This window comes from Heliangelus exortis, chromosome 6, assembly GCF_036169615.1.
Source record: "Heliangelus exortis chromosome 6, bHelExo1.hap1, whole genome shotgun sequence".
Classification (NCBI taxonomy): Eukaryota; Metazoa; Chordata; class Aves; order Apodiformes; family Trochilidae; genus Heliangelus; species Heliangelus exortis.
Genome location: NC_092427.1, coordinates 22,579,827 through 22,600,651, shown reverse-complemented (window position 1 = coordinate 22,600,651; position 20,825 = coordinate 22,579,827). Strand labels below are relative to the sequence as shown.

Sequence of the window (20,825 nt, the reverse complement as noted above, 5' to 3'; positions counted from 1 at the left end):
TTGAGCACCTATTCCCTAAGCTGTTTGCTGAAGCTGTAGGTCACTCCAGCTGGCAATTCTCCTTGTACTGCAGTATGGAGCATTCACCTGATGTCAGCCCAGCTGTTAGGAAATCTTGGCTAGCCAAGTATCCAGTACAAACACACCATTTTGCAATAATCCTTGCAAAGATACAAACGCAAACACAAGTTCCAGATACCCTCTGGTCCAGTATCCCACAAGACTAAGCCTCTGAATAACCAAAGTGCAACTTCTCATCATGTAGCAGCAAAAAAGCAGGCATGCTGAACTGACTCTGGAAGCTTGCAGCAGTCTCTGTGATGAGAATACTTGCCAGCCTCTAGTTTTTGGCATGAAACTCAGAAACCATCACAGAGCTTACTAACTGGCTAACAGACACTAATTATTCCCAAGAATTCTCAATGGATGATGTGGCTGAGCCAAGACATGAAACAGCAGTGTCACTCTATTTCAGCTTTTGTACTGCAACAAAGTAGACACTGAAAGTACAGTAGTATGAAAATCACTTCATTTTCCTTCTCTGCCTCTTGGGGAGCAATACTGGGCTGATGAACAGGTATAGTGATGTCCTTTTTAGCCATTTATGCAGAATGAAAATAAACTATGTTGGCACTATATCCATAAAGATATCTGCAGATGACAAGCAAACTCTTTCTGCCATAGTCCAAGCATCCAAGGCAAGGCTAAAACTCTGCCAGTCTACTGCTCAGATGCTCTCAAGTTAACCAAAGTTAGAACTGGAAGCATTATTCAGCTTAACAGAAAGAAAACAGATGCAACTAAGGTGGAAGTCCAGCATATGCACTCCTCCCAAGAGTGAGCAGCAGGGATTTTTAATTTGTGTAAAAGGGCATTTAGCAAGAGTTAAACCAGTCAGATTTCATTGCTGTGTCTTTATCATCAGCAGTTACATCCTGGACTTAATTGTATTTAATCTTTTGTAAAAACATAGCAGGAGATTTTTTTTACCATGAAAATCGCTGTCCTTTAGAAGGATCTGAAAAAGAAGTAGTTCAGGTCCCTCCACTTCCAACATTTGACTGTTGTGCTGTTTTTTTTTTTAACCATAAATAGCCAGCCTGAGGAAAAAGCAACACATATCCCCTACCTACAGGGAAAACAAACAGTACTAAGTAAATTCTGATACCTGCATTTAAATGCACTCAATCTGCATCTTTTTTGCATCACCTCATCTACAAAGAGACATGGTCAAGCTTGCCTCAAAGAAACATCTACAGCTGCTTTGAGAAGATCTAAGGGCTATTGTTGCTTAGCTCAAAGCCAAGAGCTTTGTTTCCACAGGTTCAGAATTTTGACAGATGCACATTACATTATTGTTACGTTACTTCCCTAAAGTAAGTCCATACAGGTAAGTACTATGGTGAAACCATGAACAGGCTAATATTTAACTTGAATGAGCTGTTTGGACCTGCCAGGTCCAGCTTAGAGCCTTCTTACTACTGCATGGTTGAGCAAACAGTGAATGCTGCTGAAAATAGACAACCTCAGGAAGCAGGAGAGCATCCTCTAGGTATCAGACGTTTATTGACGTCACTACAGCTATTTAGCATTGAACTTTTAACTCTGTACTCCTTGTCATGTTTGCCCAGAATTCAGCTTTGGTGCTAGTTTATTCACTATTTTTTTTTTTCACCCTCTAGGGTGAAAAGGCAAGACATAGTACAGACAGTGTACATCTCCTCCTAACCATCCCCACCACACAGATGCACTGACTGTCTGTTCTTCAAAGGCACACCCAGCACCCTTCTCAGCCGAGTGCCCTGGTCTTTCCTGGTCCTACCAAATTCCTCCAAACTGCAAAACATTTTGCATTCCTGTAACACCAATGCAAGAAGTCTCTGAATGTCTCCTAACACAAATCCTTGCCTCACCTTTATTTCCCCAATTTAACCATAACAGAAGCATGTAACCAGCAGAAGTACTGGCATAGAAATCACTTGCTCCTGCTCTTCTAGTATCAACCTATTTGATGGAATTAAGTTCAAGCATTCACAGCTCACACTAAACTCTCATGAACATTTCCAAGTTGATTCCAGCATTCATGCATAAAGACTTATGATGGGATTTTAGCCTAAGGAAGCCTGGTAACTTAAGCAAGATTATACTTAATGGAAAAGCAGAAGGAGCAGATTGTGCAGGGAAGGGAAGTCATCACAAAACACACAAAAACTACACCTCTGCTCCTGCATGACCTCAGCATTTGCCTCTCATTACCAAGTCCCTTACCCCTTTTTCTTAAGCCTCCTCAGAGCTCTAGCTTTCTTAGCTACTTCTTTCCCTGCACCAAAACCTCTATTTGACTGACTCAGCAGCAAACCCTAGGTTATTTAAAGTAGTATATTAATAAATATGAACATGTACATAAATGGTATTTCCTTACCATTACATATGGGTAATGGGGTGTCCCATTTTAGACATTAAACAGAACACTAAAAAAAACAACCCCCAAAATACAGGTTGTACAGTAAAGAGTGAGCTAGGAGTGCATGCAGCACAGAAAATACTCAGACATTTATGACTTTACCTGTTCCTAGCTGGTGACTTCCCTGCATCCTCCTGGACAGGCCCAAGGCGTGCAGACAATGTGGTAGCTGAAGGCTCTGGGTGAATCAAACTGCAAGGAAAAGGAACATTTTATAAATCTTTTGAGAGATTTGCCTTATGACACAGCATCAATATAGCTGGAATTAAAACACAGTTAAGGATAGTGTTACTTCTCAATCAAACCCATGACTGGTAAATCAATGAGGGAATAGGGAAATCTTTTTCCATGTGTAGGCAAATAGTATCTGAAGGACAGTAAGCAAGTCTCCTCCCTTAAGACTGAAGACAGGGGCAATACAGCCTCTTCTCCCTTCTTGGATTATCCTGCCTTCCCACCCTCTCCCCCTGTAACCTTTTCTTACACATTCTCCTACCCTACAGGCTTCTATTCTATACTTCGGAGGTAGAGGCATTGTCCCCAGCTCCCCAGCACATCATCATTGCAATCCAAGCAATGCTAAACTATTGAATGTTACCAAATAGTGATGTTACCTAATGCTATTGAGGCTTTCAAAGGTAAAAACCATCAGGAGGAAGAGATCTCCCTGAAAAGCCCAAGGTGTCCCTGCAGAATCACTTCACAGTTCTGCAGACTGAAGAGGAAAAACATGTTGCATCAGGTAAGGTGCTGGAGCAGAGTAAGGTAGCCCAATCAGCACATCCTGTAACAGCTGGTACTAACAAGAAGCCCCAATGGGTGACAGTAGTGGAAGTCTCTCTTCTGAGAGGTATGGAGCCACCCATTTCCTGACCCAACCCATTCTCTAAGAGGTCTGCTGCTTACTGGGGGCTCATATTAAGGCTGTCAGTGAAAGACTACCACACCTTGTATATCCCACTATTATCTGCTGCTGCTCTTTCATGTGAGCATCATTAATACAGCCAGGAGCCATCTGGAGACCACCAAGAAGGATTACAGAGCCCTGGGAGTGGCACCAAAGGACTCAGGAGAGCACACAGTCTTTTCATCAGTCCTCTCAGTCAGAGGGAAGGGACTCAAAGGGTCAATCAAATTGGGAAGATCAATAAATGGTTACAGTAGTGGAGCCACAGCCAGGGCTTTGGTTCTTAGACCATGGAACTTGCTTTGAGAAACCTCATCTCCTAGGGACTGATGGGGTCTATCTCTCAGAGAAAAGGGGGCTGTAGACTTGCCAATTTAGTAAAGAGGGCTTCAAACTAGAGTTGTTTCTTATTCTATGATTCTGTGGTCTACAGCCATTGCTAGACAGTTTTTGCCAATACCCAATAACTTTCTGTTTAACCTTATTGTTACCACTTTTGCCCTCCTTTTCCTTCCACCCAAGGAGGAAGGAGAGCAGATGTATGCACACCATAAATAGAAATTCCTACTGGTAAAACTGTATCAGATATAAGCCACTACACTCCAACTTATAGAGTCATAATGGCTGTGCTCTGTGATGTGGACATGTTACTAGCACAATAAATGTTCTTCACAAAAAACTTTACAAAATACAACTGCCTGAGTAGCTGTACTTTCTCAGAGTGCACCACTCTTTTAAAGCCCTTCAAGTAAGTGAAATCAGGAACACAAACCTACTATGTTCCAGCTGCTTAAAGAGCGGAGCAATGTAAGACAAGCAAGCAAGCATCACTCCCCTAAATGCTTTCCTCAGCTTCACAGCATATGACAGCAACAGAGGAAAGAGCCTTATCTCAGATACATTATCTTGGGAAGAGACTCAATTCCCAAGTTTTCTTCTGAAGCAAACAACTTGCAGAGAAGCCACATACTAGAAAAAAAAATGTGCTTCCATTATGAAAGTGTGAGTTGCCACTTTCCACTGCAGTGGTGTTTAAGCTCAAAATCTTGAATTTAAACTGTAGGTCAATCAGAAAATTACCAAGCACAGTATCAAAAAAGCACTGTAGCAGTTTCACATTTTAAGAGCAACAAGCACTGAATAAAATTTTAATCCTCCTAAAGCAACAATAAACCACCTAATATGAATCTCTCTCCCTCCCCCACACAAAAGCAGCACGTGTTTATTCTGTGTCTCCCAACACATTTAAGTGTTCTAGTATAGAAAGTTATCAGCCTTACAAGAATAGGCAGTATTTTTTCTTGAGTGCTGCAAGGGCCACAAAATAAAGATATAAATACTTTCTTTACATGTTCATGTCTACAAGCTGTTGAAATGAAGACACTTAACACATCAGAAGACAGAACTAATGATGCCTTCTATTATTTTGTACACCAGAAGAGGAACATTCCAAGCACATGCACTTATTCTGTAATTCAAAATTTGGCAGTACTTATCCCAAGCATTGCAACATTACTGCTTTAGATGACCATGACATTGAACCAGAAATGCTTTCCTTTATTTAGGCCTAAAGCTAATTATTTAAATGCTTCCATATAGAAGCACCATACTCTGAAAAACAACATACAAACCAAGAGTCAGGGCATCTTCTGAAGACAGTATTTTGAGGTTTTTATTTTTGTATCACCAGAAACACTAAAAAAGATCTGTTGAGACAGGCACATGTCACTAGTGCTATTTCTCACTTAAAGAAAGGTTCTGACTCAAAACCTCCTCAGTCTGTTCTTCTGATTTTAGGGAAATAAGCACCAACACTACATCTCATTAGTTCTTCCTCCTCCCACACTAAATTAAATCAAGATCCTCCAAAATTAACTTGCATACCACTTCATAGGAAGTACAGTACTCTTTTATTCATCTTCCAAACATATTCCCCCATTCAAAAGCAGTTAGAAGAAATGCCCCTTGAAAGGAGATCAGAACCTTCATAGCTGTCCTTTCAATCCCACTTCAGTTGAAATGACTGATTACTTCCACCATTTCTCTCTTATGTACAGACAGCATCTCACCCAATCCAAAACCTGACAGGTAAAGAGTCAGCGGTACATTGACTTGCACCTCAGTACATGGGTGGTTCGAAGGGATGGTTTTTGGTTTTGTCTTTTTTAACTCTGAAGCTAAAAAAACTGCTCTGTCACTGGTATAGAATCATTGATTCAACAGATTAAAGGAAGAACTGCAAATAACTTAAAACTCCACTAGAAAAGCTTCCACATTTCAACTTGAAGAGAAGAGTATTAGAAGCAACCACAGGATAAGATACTTCTTACAGGAGATACTTCTAAGTTTCTCTGATGGAAACCAGCAACTTTAGTCTAGGCAGGTGTAAGCCTGAAAACAGTTAAGATCCTGGAGCTCAGAATGCAGGCATTCACTTTACCTTTGCCAGGTCAGATCCTCCTCCAGAAAGATGTTGCGGCTCGCTTTGCGGCTCCCGACCGGTGTGCGCGGCTCACCAGGATCCACTGACACAGCACATGTAGAATCTGACAGAGCATTTAAGTCTTCTCCAATGGAGTTACTGTCTGTGGAGTGTGCATAGCTTAAGGCTATTTTACGGCAGTAAGTGCAGGCTCGGAGATCCCCTATGGAAAGGGGAACCATGGAGTGTAAGTGAACAGGAGCAAACAAACAGTACTCTGTTCCTAGAGGATCAGAGATATGTAGTGGTGAAAAAGAAGGATTTCCTGCTTCAAAACCTCTTTGCATATTTAAGTCGAGTTCTCATATTCCTTTAAAGAACAAAACCTCAGATAATTATACACCCAGGAAATTTCTCCAAGTCAAATCATGCAGAACACATGACTGGTAAGAGAGAGAGAAGTAGCAGAGGAGGGGAAGAGAGAGCACATGTGCACACAAACTGTGGAATGAGAGACAGTCATATATGACATACCAGCTTACATCTGGAAATCATTACCCCCATCAGGAGACACTGAGAGTTTGGCAAATGGTATTTGAAAATTTCCTTCACCTTCAATTAGAACACGTGTCCCATTACATTTTAAAACTAATATTATTAGGAGCTGCTTTTACTTGGGCATGCTTTTTTAGTGAATATCCTTGTTAAAGAGAGCCGTATTTGTTATGTTGTTATGGATACAGAGTTGGTAAAAATAAGTAGGCATGGCATAACCCACCATCGTGCCTGAAAAAATTAGTAGAATTAGGTCCTGTGATTCTTTTTGCTTATTTCTAAGCCCACTAGATATCTATACAGCATGTTCTAGCAGATGCCAGAATCTAGAATTCAGTAGTCCAAACAGAGCAGAGCACACAGAGAATGTTTGGCTTCTCAACAGACAAACTCTACCTGTGTAGCCCATGAATTTTCCAGGGATTTCCTGATTGCAGCATCGACTACAGAAGATCTGCCCACAAAGTCGACAGTGGTGCCTCCGACGGAAGGTGGTGAATTTCTCACTGCAGTCGTAGCATTCTTTGCACTGGCTATCAGGCATCCAGTACTGCTTCAAGTCACTGTCCTACGAAGGAAGGCAGCAGAAAAAAAAAAAGTTTTTTTTCCTTTTTTTTGTAAAAAGCATGTTTATGACTACTTCGTAGACTGCATGTGAAAAAGAATTCCATATTTTTTTTTGTGTGTGTGTGTGTGTGTGTGTGTGTGTGTGTGTGCGCACTCTTGTGTATAAGCACACATCCACAGAAAGGATTTTTCATGTGATTTTATAGGGAGTCAGAGGGCTGGGGGAGTTCTTAACTGTGAGAAAAAAATCTAGTAAGCTTTTGCCCTTTTGATCCAAGATGGACGCAAAAAAGCCTATCACGAGCTGAAGATAAAGGTCAAGAAGAAACAAGCATATGGAGTACTGACTGCTATTCTCTCATTTGCTCCTAGCACATGACAGACTCTCAATTAGCATTTTTATTTTAAAAAATTAAAATTAAAAACAACCAAACAAAACCCACACATTACTTGAAGCTGTTATCAAGGAATATATCAAGTTGTCAGGAATTACCAGTGCAGGAAGATCATTTCAACAGCTAATACTGGGATTTGAAGGGATTACAGATACATATAAAAAGTTATGCTACATGACCAAATTCTTTAAAACCTTTACAAAACAGTTGTAAAATCCTGTGTGTCAAATTGATGTTGTTTCAAAACTTCAGGTTAGCTGCTGTGTGAAGACAAGCGTGGAGTACACACATACTGATTTACAGCATGGGTGCAGCCACATTTTTATCATTTTTATCTTGGTTTTAAGACTTGAAAGCAAAGAGTTAAAATTTCCATTTGGTGATGTAGCTACAAGCAGAGCAATACAAGTCTCTCCATTATGATTCTGAGCACACAAGCTGCAGTTACCACAGAGGGAGACAACTGCTAACAGTCACATGACAGCTCTGTTTGTGAAACACTCTTTGCTTGAGTTCCATTCTGGCAATAAGCCTCTTCAGAGACTGAAAGCTCTTCCAGAGACTGAAAGCCATTCTTCTTAGGAAGAGAAAGTGCTGCAAAAATTTTCTTAAAACAACCCAGAAAGAGAAGAACCACAGAGAAGAAAAGTGAGCTATACGCTGATTTTCACATAACAAAAAAGAAAAAAAAAAAAAGAAGAGGAAAAAACAAGGCACAGCATACCCAGAATTGTTTTTTTCATTTTAATGTTCACAAAACTAAATTTGACACAGCTGCTAGGACAATTTTGAGACCAAAATAGCTGTGATTAACAAGACCACAATTTCATGCAGCCCTTGCCCAAGAAAACTTCTACAGAGAAGTCTGAGACTGCTCAAATCAGCCTAGTGTTTAAGAAAGTCTAGAAATTAAGATGAACTCTAAGCTTCAGGCCAGGAAAGATGCAGTGAACCCCTTTGCCAAGTTACTGCTGCACAGCTGCAGGAGATGCCCATTAACAGTTTTTGCACAGCTCTGCGTAAGCCAAGTCTCTGGTTCTGCCCCCCAGAGAGTGGCTGTTCCAAGCAGTGGTGCTTCTGCCCATCATCCACCCCACGGGCACAAGATTTGGTGTTTAGAAACCCAGACACTGCTGGGGACACCTTCCAGCTCTCTGGCTTGCTCAAGTCAGAGGCAATGCTCACAACACGAACAGCCCACAAGGAAGGGTTCAGGACAGAAGTGTGGCCCCTGTTAGCACTGTTGATTACAGCATCATCTTCCAGGATCTGACACATCCTTTCTCCAACAGTGGTCTCCTGTAGAGACTGTTCAAGTCCAATATAGGAAGAAAGTGTTGCCCAGAGTAACTCAAGCAAGGCATGGCTGGAGCTAAGGGCAGTAATGCATTACCATTTAACAACAGTCAGCATGCTGACAACTAATATCCCACTTTCTGAGAAAGACCTGGATGTATTCCTTTACGTACACCCTGGCTGCTGGAGCACTTCTCCAATAGTTTCAAAGATGCCTGAAAATGTCCATAGCCTTCACAAGGTGCCATAAACCAAAATATTAGTAGGTGTCACACTCAGTGCCCTACTTACTGCAATGCAAGGCTTCTGTTTCACCCTCAAAAACACCACCCTTTTGACCAAAGCAAAGTTACTCTTACAAGCAGAATACCACTGGAAGATAAGTGAGTTTACTCAGTCTGGTTGTAAAAGCTACCAATCCAAAAGCCTCTCTCCTCTTCATTCAGTTTAATTACATGTACTTTTGCCTGTTCATGTCTTGCTCTCAGACACAGTTATTAATAACTTAAAAATAGTTGTGGCTTCTTTTCATACCTAGATACTTCCCTTAAAGGTATGGTCCAACATAGCAGAGAAAGGTAAAATCAGCATGCCAGTATCAACTACCATAACCTTATCCAGCTGAACAAAAGAAATAACAGAGCAAGCCTTTTAAGCAAGTATTTTTGACCAGTCATTAACAGAGCAGAGATTTCATATATTGTTAGAATTCTCATTACTATTTGTGACAGTCAATGTGTTTCACCTGCCCATGGTTAGCCTTCAAGGGAGAAAACCACCAGGTAATCCTGCATTAGCCAGTATAGAAGAGGGAAGGAGTCTAAAATGAGATAATCTGGTCCAAGTTCAAGAAGCTGAACAACTGCAATGCTTCAATCCCACAATTGGGATGTCTGACAAGTCAAAAATCAGCATCAACCTTTTTTTTCCCCGCACCCACACAATAATTTTTGAGTTTATTCACTCATCCTTCAAACATCTGAAAAAAAATCTGTGTGATGGATCTGAAAATTAAGTGCCGAGAATCCCATTAAACAGTTCAGTTTCAAAACAGTTCATCCTGCATGTCCCCCAGCAGTACCTGGCTCTTCCCCTCCATTATTTCTTTGAGGCGCTTTAAAACAGTGCTGAGGCTCCGTAACTGGACAGCTGTCCGGGGATCATGACCTCCAAGAGGTGGCTCTACTTTCCTTCGGCTGTCTGAAAGGGAAGGCACAGCAGTGTTCATTTCTCTGAATATACATCAACATTCATAACTCAGCACAGAATGCTATCTAGAGGGAGAAATGTTGTCATATATATATGCACTTTACAAGGGCACAGGGTGTTTCACTCCTTGGCCTTGCACTCTTCTCCCCCAGAGGAGCTTCTGCTGGCAGATCGCTTGCTTTGACTGACACCTTAAATGTCATCCCTGGTGTTTACAAGAACCGAGTTAAGTTCTCTGAGAAGGAAAACATCTTCTAACTAAGTTCTTTTCACCCTATTATATGAAGCTTGTAACGGTCTGAAGTCTCATTTTAGGGCACTGTCTGGATATTGATACATACAAAATAATTGCAACAATATTCACATCCATTCTAGGACTCGTGTAAGTCAATACCATAATCTGAACTTATTTATAAATTACTACAGCAAGTCTCAGGACTTGATAATGCAGTTTCTTTTAAAAACAGTAGTTCAGAATAAAATGAATACAAAAGTTCACTTTTTTTTAGTTTTTATTATTTTCTAGGAAAAAAGTAAAGAAAGTAAAGTTATTGAAAATTCAAACAGTCAATCTTGCTCAACTATAGCAAAGAGGGTCCTGATAAAAAGGCAGTGCAGTTAATTTCTTTGCTATAAAATGCTAGATTACATTGAAGCATTGCTGTATGAAATACAAAAAGGATCCTTCTCCCAAGAAATATCTGCAGTGTTGTATTTATCTGAGCATTTAAATACTTTCAGAGCCACTTTTCTTCACCAACTACTTTTCTGAATAGATTAAAATTTCTTACCAGTTTCGCTGTTCTCCATCTGACTAGTATATTATTTTGATTCCTCCCAGTACAAGCTGAACAGACATGGCTGCTTTCTGTTTACTGCTGTAGATATCACTGATGTCAGCAGAATGCTGATAACACCAGCAGAAGCATGTTAACTGTTGCCATGCAGCAAGGACCCAACTACTCCTCTATGTACAGATCAAAACCCTTAAGAATAATGTAATTAAAACTTTGGGGTTCCATGCCTCCTCTTCAGGTTCTTAGGAGATATTTTTAGTCGATCAGCCCACTTACAGCTGTTTAATGACCTATGCAAAAAAAAAAACCCATGACAGCCAATGATTTTAAAGGGATTCTATAGTGCTAATGGCTGGCCACTTGGCATTTATTTTTTTAAAAAGTAAAGCAAATATACTTTTCAGCAATGTACCAAGCAGAGCATTTGAGTGATTAAGGGGAGTTCAGAATTTCAAGAAAACATTGGTAATACCATAGAAACCATTGGCTTTTCCTTCTATCACAAGATCTACGACATATACTTCCTGGACTTCACTGTTTTAACTTTTGAATTCAGGAGGGTCTTCTTTCCAGAATGTTGCTTTCAATTAAAAAAATTACTACCAAGCTCCTGCCTAACTAGCTACAAATCTCGTCAGGCAAGTGGTTCCCCAAGTATGAGCATACACAGCACTGAGGAAATGCCACAGATAACTCAACACTCTCTCTTTGGTTAAGGTAGATGCCCTTTTCCTGTTGCACAAAACAAAGTCAAAAGGCTGGAATCTACATTAGAGAAAGCATGCCACCAGCAGTAAGAGCACAGGGTTAACCTAACACACTTTTCCTAAAAAGTGTGTTACACATCATCCTTACACAAGAATCCGTAGGTATAAATCTTACATTAACTTTTACTCTTGAGCTGAATTCCATTACTATAAACACCACAGCAATTTTCTCAGTTAATGCATGCACAATTTTTAGATGTGCCTGTTTTCAGCACTGTAACTGTACTCCCTTATTTCACTATTAAATCTAGAAAACTCACACTTCCTTCCAAACACAGAAACTAGAACATAAGAGTATTTTTCTTCCTTTGTCCACATCATCAGCCCACCATCAGTTGTGCTTCTGAAGATATTTCATACTTTCTTTTAATTTGGTTATGAGAGGGTTGACCACACTTACATCTAAGTAGGGCTAAGCTTTTTTAGTGCTCCTAAAGCAGCAAACTCAATATATGCTAACAAACAAAACCAACTAAAAATACCCCCAAAAACAATGCTCAAAAAACCCACACACCTCCCTCCCCCCCAAAAAAAACCCCCACACAGCCCTGTTTAAAATTAACACACGTTATTTTAAACAATATTTAATTATATGTAAAATATGTTTAATCTGCTATGACAACCAGATCAGCTCTCCAGACTTTTGCTTGTTGTTGTTCATTCAGGAAAAAAATAACTACAGGAAGTGATGACAACTTCCTCATGTTCTTTTGATATTTAGAATCATACTTTCTCAGTCTACCATATCTTCATCCATTTACTTTCTTTCCCAGCCAAACACTCATACAAGAAAGTAAAGTTTCACTTAATACAGTTTTGCATTGAACAAACAAAAGCCAGCTGCATCTCAGCCCTTCAATGTAGCACACCAACATGAGTGCACAACACTTCTTTTCAGGACTACCAGTTCATGCAAAAATTTTGTTTCTCCTATCCATTCCCATTCTTCATATTCAGTGAAGAAAACCCCAACATACCCAAAGAGCCCCACCTTGCATTTGTGACTTATTTCTAAACTGTGTATTCATCTTATGCTATAAACTAACTCTTACGGCTAAAAACAAAAAAATAAATTCTCATATCTCAATAGTAACCCTAGTCCTTCCATATGTATTCATGCCTGCTGATCCTTGCCAGAATCTACATGTCCTCTGAAATAGTTTGTTTTTCTCCTCTTTTTCCTATTCTCCCTACCCGAACTGTGCTCACTGGGAAGGGACCAGCAATGTCATTCCAGCTATGACTTCCTACTCAGTACACTCTTCTGAGTTCAGGACAAAGATTTGGTCAGTAAATTACACAAGAGTTATGAATCTTCAATTACTGAAATACCCTTTTTCAGAGTTTCTTTCATTACCCCATGTATTTTAGCATTTATTTTACAGTTAATGACAAATCAAAAACCCAACAAGATTTACTTTGTTACAACTCAACCTAGGTTTAGTTTACAAAGAGAACTGACCATGCACTAAGACAAGAGTTAAGACAGAGAGCTTCACAGTTTCAACAATGAACAAATACCCTCACCAGGGATACCATAGTTTTGCTAATATCAGCTAATGTGATTTAATTTCTAATTATTCACTGCCAAACTCTATCACTTCATAATCAAGTTCACTATCACAGTTCAAACACCACATCTTCCCCAAGTCACTGCCATACTGTCGTGAAATGTATGAAAGCTGTATGTAACTTCATTTTGAAAAACCCATTTTCATATTCTAAAACCAATTTAATTACACTCTGGTAATAACTCATGTTCTTTATGACTCCCTGTAACTAATACACATGCAGAGCTTCTTTTCCCTCATATTGGCCTTTCCTTACTCCTACTAAACTCCTTTGCCATTCCCTAATTGCTGCCAGTCTGCTACAACCGTCTAGCAATAACAGGATTATCCTGCATGAGAGGGCAAGAAGCTAGAAATCTTTTAAGTACCAAATGTCCCTCTCCAATTGGTCAGCATTTCTAGTTCTCCTTAAACTGGATTTGCAAACTGTGACATTACCTCAGTACGAGACCATCTTGGTTCAATCCAGCACCTTGGAAGTGATCAATTAACAGGACACAAAAACACAGTCCAGTACAACCAGCGGGGCCCACTAGCACTGCACAAGTCACACCAGCTCCCCAGCACACTACTCCAGTACATGACAATCCAACAAATTACCCAAGAGGGAGGCCACAGAAACAAGTGCTGAGTCTCAGCACTGGTTCTTCAGCTGTACAAACCTCATAGCACCCCCGATGCAAGGCCAGGAATCCAGCAGCTTCTCCTGTTTCCACAGGAGCCAGTAAGATGCTGTTGTAATGTTTTTGTGTAAGCAGTTCTGAAGGGACTGAAATACTACCTATCTGATGCTAAACAGTCTCCTATAAAAGCCACCATCTCTCCATGTTGTTCTGCACTTGCAGCTGTCAGCAAACCCAGTCCTTGAGCCATAAGAATATCTGCTATGCAGAGAAATGGACAAACAAGGGGTGGAAGTCAGCATCTTCACAAGCAATTTCATTTCATCACTTTTCAGAAGCACCAGCAGCCTTTTTATTTATGTATTCCTCTCAGATTTGCTTCAGCTTGGCATGTTTTTTAAACTCAAATAGGTTAGAGAGACCTTTGTGAAGGACCTACTCATTTTCCTGCCTACACTTGCTGATATTACAAATTATCTGTATAATACAATGCTGATACTACAAATTATCTGAGTAAAGGCCAAGCCTAGAGAGACATTTATAGGCCTGCAGATACAAGGTTGCAAGAAAACAAATAGATTAGCCACCTCTATCACTGAATTGAGTGGGTGAGGAGACCAACCAATCTATGTGTCCATGTAAATCACATAACATCTTTTCATATTTTTAATTTATATATGGAAATAATTTCTAGTATAATTTGTGCAGTCCAGCATCCTCTGCAATGGCAGACCTAAAATTCTCTGTTCAATGTTCAGAAATCCTCAAAGGTCTTACTACTCAGTACATTTTAAGATAAAAGAAGGCATGCAAATTAATTTTCTGAAGTTTGATTTTAAAAAAAAGATCCCCATTTTTTGGAGAGGGAAGATATAAGTATTTTTCCCTTTTTCAAATACAATGAGATCACCTGAAAAACTCCCCTCAAACTTCCTCACAAATCCAGTACACTTTTACTTGCATTACAGAGTTCACATTTGTTACAGCACCAAGGCTACTTAGACGAAGACACCCAACTGTGAGTAAAGCCACTCAGCACTCAATCTCACAGAAATCTTTTAAAAAGTCAGCAATTGTTGCCTGGCCTAACCTCACTTCTTTCCAAACTGATGTACATTTTTCTAAGCATATTTTCATCCAAACCCAGGGACATGAACAGAGGTCCTGAGAAGGAGCTGCAATAATCAGCAACAGCTCCTCCTCACACCTTAGACTAAGTTTCATTTCCCTGAAAAGTCCCAGTGGAAGTCAAAACAACAAGATTATCTCTCCATTTTGAGTTCCAAACAACCTACCTCACCTAAAGGCTTCTAACCTGTAATCCCCAAATAATTTCCAAGTGATATACAAGAATAAAGTAAACTGGCAAATCAGCCAAGAGTACATTGCTCTACTTGGGACATTCGAGAAAGGGCTTTAAAAAACAAACAAACAAACCAACCTTAATTGCTTTGTTGTGAAAGGCACAAATAAATAGCACAATAGTAGAGGGCAAGGAGGAAGATGATGAATGTGTTCAACTAAGACAGCACACAAATGAAAGAGATGAAAATGCTAGCATCTGTACTGGACTTTCACCTGGTTACCAAGAGTAGACATCTTCGTAAAAATCCCATACATGTTAACAAAACTAAGAAGGGTGGAGGGAACATGATTCTGAAGTTCAAGTGTGACCTCATTAATGGAAGCAGTGTAGCACGATACCAAACCTAGACAGTCAACAAACCACAGTTCACTTCTTTCCATCTCACCCTTAAGCATCCCAGACTGGCTAGTCCAACATTCCCTTGTAGCACAAAGAGCTGCAATTACCCAGGGTTGTAGAAGATCTTCTTTGCAGCTCACCAGTCAGTTGCTTTTTGTAAGGAACTGGTGACCTCAGAGATTGAGCCCTGGTGGGATGCTGAGGACTGGACCAGCCATCACTCAAGGCCTGGGGATCACTCTGTCCTGCTTCTGCTCTCTCAGCTGTTGATGAAAGCCTTCCATCATCTGGAGTTAAACAAAAAGCAAGAAAGAAACTGTTCAGACATGATAAAGAAAAACAGTAGCACATGCAAAACTAAGGGTAAAAAGCTCTCATGAATAGCTCTTTTGAATCATGATTATACATGGCAAAATACATGAATTTTTAGCCTGAAAAGTACCATACAAAACATGGAAACAGGCTATAATGTAGAACTTGTATGTCAAGGTTCAGGCTATATCAGAAATATCCCTAATGCGAAAAGCATCTAAAACAGCAAACAGCAGCCCATGAACTATGCTTGCTATCAGGAATAATGATGCTTGCTTATCAGCTACTACCCTGAAAAGTTATTCAGTTATGTTAGAAGCCAGTACTGAGGTCACATTAAGATTATCACAGCCTTTAATAAACCATCCTTTCCTATCAGACAACCAAGTACAGACAAGTTCTCACTGATTCCAGTAACACGCCAATTTCATGTGCTGTTTCAAGGTTGTTCTCCCATTCGTTCAACACAACACTTCCCTGACTCCAGCTACATTTGTCAGAGACAATCACGTGAAGCCAGTATTGTCCACATCTTATGTTACCTTCAATAACTGAATAATGACAGATAATATTCTACTATGGGTTCTAATAGCATTCATACCAAGTAATTATTTTTCATTCTGCATAAGGAGAGCCAGGACAGATCAGTTTGCTTATACAAAAAAAAATATCTTGGCTCTTTTTCCCTAGCCCAAACATTGCAGAAGTATGCTTAGCAGAGCTGGATAATGGACAGACTAAACAAAAGCAGCTGACCAGTTTGTAATCTCCAGCAAAGAGATACACAGTTCTTGAACAAAACCAAGGTGCATCTCCATTCACCACTCTTTGCAGTATGTTTCTTTGAAACAAAAAAGAAAAGCTCACATAAATCTTTAAGAGCTTGCCTTCTGAGAACGTTTCGTGATACATGATAGTACAAAGGCCAAAATCAAATAATACTTTTTAGTATTCAAAATTTTCACAACACTTCAGATCTCTTGATGGGAAACACCTAAGCCATGCAAATTAAGGGTGGAGTTACTGTAAATACACTGATTTATTGCAGCTCAGCTGCCACCCAACTGAAGGTAAAAGATGCACAGGAAGGTGAGGAGCCAAGTAGGTCTGGAGTAAGAATTTGCACTGAAAGGTGAGCACATATTTGGCTCATATAGGCTGGTAGAGGGTTACTCCTGCTTTTAGCCCCAGAAAATTCATACAAGCCAAGGAGATTCAGATGCCCAGCTAAGCAGCTCTCTCTTAACTGGTTTGTTCCTCTTTCCTCTGACTTGTTGGAAGCCACAAATTTCTAGCCAGCATCCTGCAGCTACCTTCTTCCATAGAAAAGCTCTAACATGTCACCCCAAAACAAGATGCAACATTCCTCACAAAAGAACTCTATCACCATCAATTTGTCCAGCAATTTGACATTACAGTATTATATTCAGAGGTATTTTTGCAAGTCTACATGGCAGCAGAGGGCATCAATAAAACACATTCCCCCAAGCACCTACCTTTGCTGAAACGGAAGAGATTTACAAAAGAACTGTAGGCTGACTTGAAAGGAGGCTCATCCTGGTCAGGAGTCAGGGGTTTGAAGTGAGTGAGATGAGATGGACTGCTAGGAGAACGAGGTAGGTCACTGGCAGAGTCCAGTGTTGGAGACCATTTGTCATCTGTGGCCATTTCATGTGCCCTGGAAAGAGTTCAGCAACATGCATTATTCAGAGGGTGGCAAAACAGAACATCTTCTGTCAACTGAAGAGAAAGTGCCTCATCAGATGCTAAAAGGGGACATTCACCACACCTACCACAGACATCTGCTACCAGCACAGGTCATGAGTGCCAGAGTTAGGAGACCATGTCCCCTGCCCATTCACTGGCAAGAAATCAGCACCTCAACAGAGAGCAATTCAGAGTTCCCAGTTAAACTTCCAATGCAACCAAAGTACATAAGCAGCCACTACACCGTGGGATGACACACTTTGGTTGCTGTTTTATGGTAACCTGAAGTTTTCAAATGGAGATTCTGCACGCACATCACAAAGAAGTTTTAATTTCACCTCAAGAGAAGAGCTGTCAATGCTGCGACTTACACAGCCCTTGTAAGAAGAAAACTGAAGATAAGCATGCCAGAGCAAGCACAAAACATAGTTGTTTGGCCAGATTAACTTCAGAATGAAAAACAGAACAAACTGCAAACAAAAGCAGGACTCCAAGATAAAGTTTGGTGGCACAACACTCCCCTCCCCTCTGCACTACAATGCAGGTCCTTGTACAAGTTACCAGGGAAGCAACTTAAGCCTACTTGCCATGTACCGAAGTCTTCATACAGCCAAGAGTCATACTTCAATACACATTTGATTTCTTCCACTCTATCTCGCTAAGCCTGCTATTCTAGCCTGCTAGGCTAAGGTGCTTACAACCTTCATCTTTGCTTAAGCAAGACCAAGAGAAACAATTCACAGAGCAAAAACATGGGAAGGAACCCAGCTGTGATGCCTGACTTTTACCTGTACCAAAGATCAAAACCCTGATGAGTCTACTTCCCACTCAGCAGCTGATACATGCTCCTTCACAAGATACCATTTCCACAACTACTCCCTAGAATCTACAGGCAGAGCAGACTACAGCACTTTCTTCTAAAAAGCCCCACTGAAAAGCTATGCATTCCAGAGAAAACGCACGTGGTTGACAAGCGACATTGGAAGCGCTAACAAGCTGCATGCAGCTCACGTGGCAAGGTCTGACCACAACAAACACAGAGATGTCATCTGCAAACCAACAACATGACCGCTCAGTGGACTTCTCCTTGTTGCTCTGCAGAGTAAGCAGCTGTAGCTCAGAGTTTTACTGATACATATCCTTAAGCAAGGAGACATAGAGACACTATTCACAAATTTTCAAGAGAATCTTTGATCCCTGTGTACAACTGAGTCTTAGTCTGAATCCCTCTCCCCAATAAGTCACGGCATTTTTTGCTGTTATGCATTTCAGCAGTATTATTGCAACAGATGATTTGAACATCCCTAAAAAACACAGTTCATGCAAAATACATCATAAGGAAAACTTGGAATTGTTCCTTCAATACTTAAGGGAACTGATAATTTGCTTTTTAAATGCTGGGTGTACAACAGGGCTGTGCTCACACGCATACTACCACATTAAAAATGCTGTTGTGAAGGCAACCAGAAATTTGAGAGGAAACCATGTTCATCTTGCAGAAACTGACTATAGCCTGGCAAGATAAAAGTAAACAAGGAAGTCTCTGAACTTGCATACATTATATATATATATATATATATATATATATGTGATTCTAGAACAATAAACTTTAGCTTCAGGGGCAAAAAAAAACACAGTAATTGCTTCTCTGACGACAGTACTAGACAAATTAAAACATCCTGAAAAAAAAACACTGTAGTTGGCATTAGCTCCAGAAACACCTGGATTTTCTGGACTGTGCAGCACTTGAAAAAGGAATACACTGCATAGCTAAAGAGCTCTAGTTCTCTCACTAAAACACAAACCTTCTCCAAAAAAAACCTGATACACAGACACTTACTTGTATATAATGGGAAATCAAAAAGAAAGGTGCACATACCTGTCAACAGGCACAAAAGCAGACTACATCCTCCTCAGGATCCTTACCAAAAAGCCAGAGGGGATATATCTGAAGCAACTTTAGGCTGCAACGTCTTCAGCAATCACAAGCTCAGTAAAAGAACAAGTGCGGATGGGAACCTCCCATAGAGCGGTCAGCAGTTACATCCAGGCCGGCTCTGTGACACCCTGCACCCCAGAAAACTGACCAGAACCGCTCAGTGCCAGAAGGATGCAGGCACTCCTTGTTACTCGGATGCTACTTCCAGGCACCTGACTAACACACGCCGGGTGTAAAGGCTGAAGAGTTGTAATTTACACATAATTGCATTACACACACACACACTCGCTTCCGACCTCGGCACCGCAGCCAAGCTGGCTGCTCTGCTTCGCTTTCCCTTCCCTCCTGTCAGGGGACCCTCCACCTTCCTTCCCCCGTCACAGACACGCACCCGCCTGCTATGGCGGAGCCGGAAGATCACCTGCGACGGGACGGGAAGGAAGAAGCACAAAGCTGCTCGCAGGCAGCGGCCAAGAAGCGAACCCCAGAAGAGCCACCGCCCATTAAGGACAGGACCGGACCGAACGGGACCGGACCAGGCCAGGCCTCAGGAGGAGGGCTCGCGCGCCCCGAGAAGCCCCTACCGGGAAGCTTCGCGAAGCCCCGGCAGGTTCGCCCGACCCCGGCCGGGACAGCCTCACCTGCTCCTGGCGGGTGGCGGTGCCGGGACGCAGGCCCAAAGCGGTGCCGCCTCTTGTCACCCCCTCACCCCGGCCCCACGCCAGCCCCGCCCCTAGCAACCTGCCGCGATCCCGCCAGCCCTGCCCAATCGCCCGCCGATAGCGGAGCTCCTCTCCCAGGCATCGCCAATGGAGGCTCCACGACAACCTCCACACCGCCCACGGCCTTCGGGGCGGTGCCCTCCGCACCGGCGGATCCACAGCGCGCGGCCCCGGCACGGCGCTCCGCCTCCACCCACCCAGCCCCCCCCCCGCGGCCCCTTCCCCAGCTCCGCGATGGGAGCAGGCTCCTCCCGGGCGTGGCCGTTCCACGCTGCCGCCAGCCCGGCAGAGAATAGAACCGGGAAAGGAGAGCGGGAAAGGAGAGCGTGTCTCCCGGGGTCACTTCCCCACTCCCGTCTGGTTCTGTCCCGAGAGGGGTGTCGTTTGCTGCCCCTCAGCACGGGGAGCCCTGTCACTTGAGGGGGTCCGACCCATGGCCACACCCACGCCAACCAACGTGTCCGCACCCGCCCGTGTATTCGCTTTTACCCTGGGCTGGGGTGCGGACCGGTTTCGCCGGGACCCCGCGGCTGGGGAGAGGCCAGCACAGCGCTGAGGACAGGCTGACCGCCCACGCTCTCCCCGGGACCCGCTCCAGCAGGTCCCGAGACACGCCCGAACCCCTAAGAGCCCCGGGCGTTCGTGCCCTCCTGTGCCATCGGCTTCCCTGTGGCGACGCAGGCCACTTACTGCGGCTGTCCCGGGAGAGCGCGGGAAGGGCCCGACTCGGCGAGCAGGCCACCGCGCTGCGGGCCGCTTGGCCCGGCGGAAGGGCCGCGGCGCGTTTTGTGCTGCCGAAACCTCGCAATGAGGCATCGGCACCCAAAACCCGGGCAGGCCACCGGCCACCGACCTGCGACGGCGCCA

At 42.3% G+C, this 20,825-nt stretch overlaps 1 protein-coding gene across 9 annotated transcripts in view; it reads right to left on the bottom strand.

Annotated features, from left to right (window-relative positions):
* The window catches only part of PIKFYVE (phosphoinositide kinase, FYVE-type zinc finger containing), a 65,348-nt gene extending 44,527 nt beyond the window's left edge, over positions 1 to 20,821 (bottom strand). For 2 of the 9 annotated variants that reach the window (XM_071747172.1, XM_071747177.1), the window contains exons 1-7: positions 19,628 to 19,783; positions 17,087 to 17,268; positions 15,386 to 15,565; positions 9,688 to 9,806; positions 6,745 to 6,916; positions 5,812 to 6,016; positions 2,567 to 2,656 (exon numbers count right to left, since the gene is read on the bottom strand). In XM_071747172.1, the coding sequence (XP_071603273.1) occupies positions 2,567 to 2,656; positions 5,812 to 6,016; positions 6,745 to 6,916; positions 9,688 to 9,806; positions 15,386 to 15,565; positions 17,087 to 17,258 (938 nt within the window). In that variant the 5' untranslated portion in view covers positions 17,259 to 17,268; positions 19,628 to 19,783. Of the gene's footprint in view, positions 1 to 2,566; positions 2,657 to 5,811; positions 6,017 to 6,744; positions 6,917 to 9,687; positions 9,807 to 10,606; positions 10,868 to 15,324; positions 15,566 to 17,086; positions 17,269 to 19,176; positions 19,531 to 19,627; positions 19,970 to 20,648 lie in introns of those variants that run through there. The other 7 variants (XM_071747180.1, XM_071747173.1, XM_071747179.1 and 4 more) reach the window with 7 other exon arrangements.
* Positions 20,822 to 20,825: the final 4 nt, after the last annotated feature.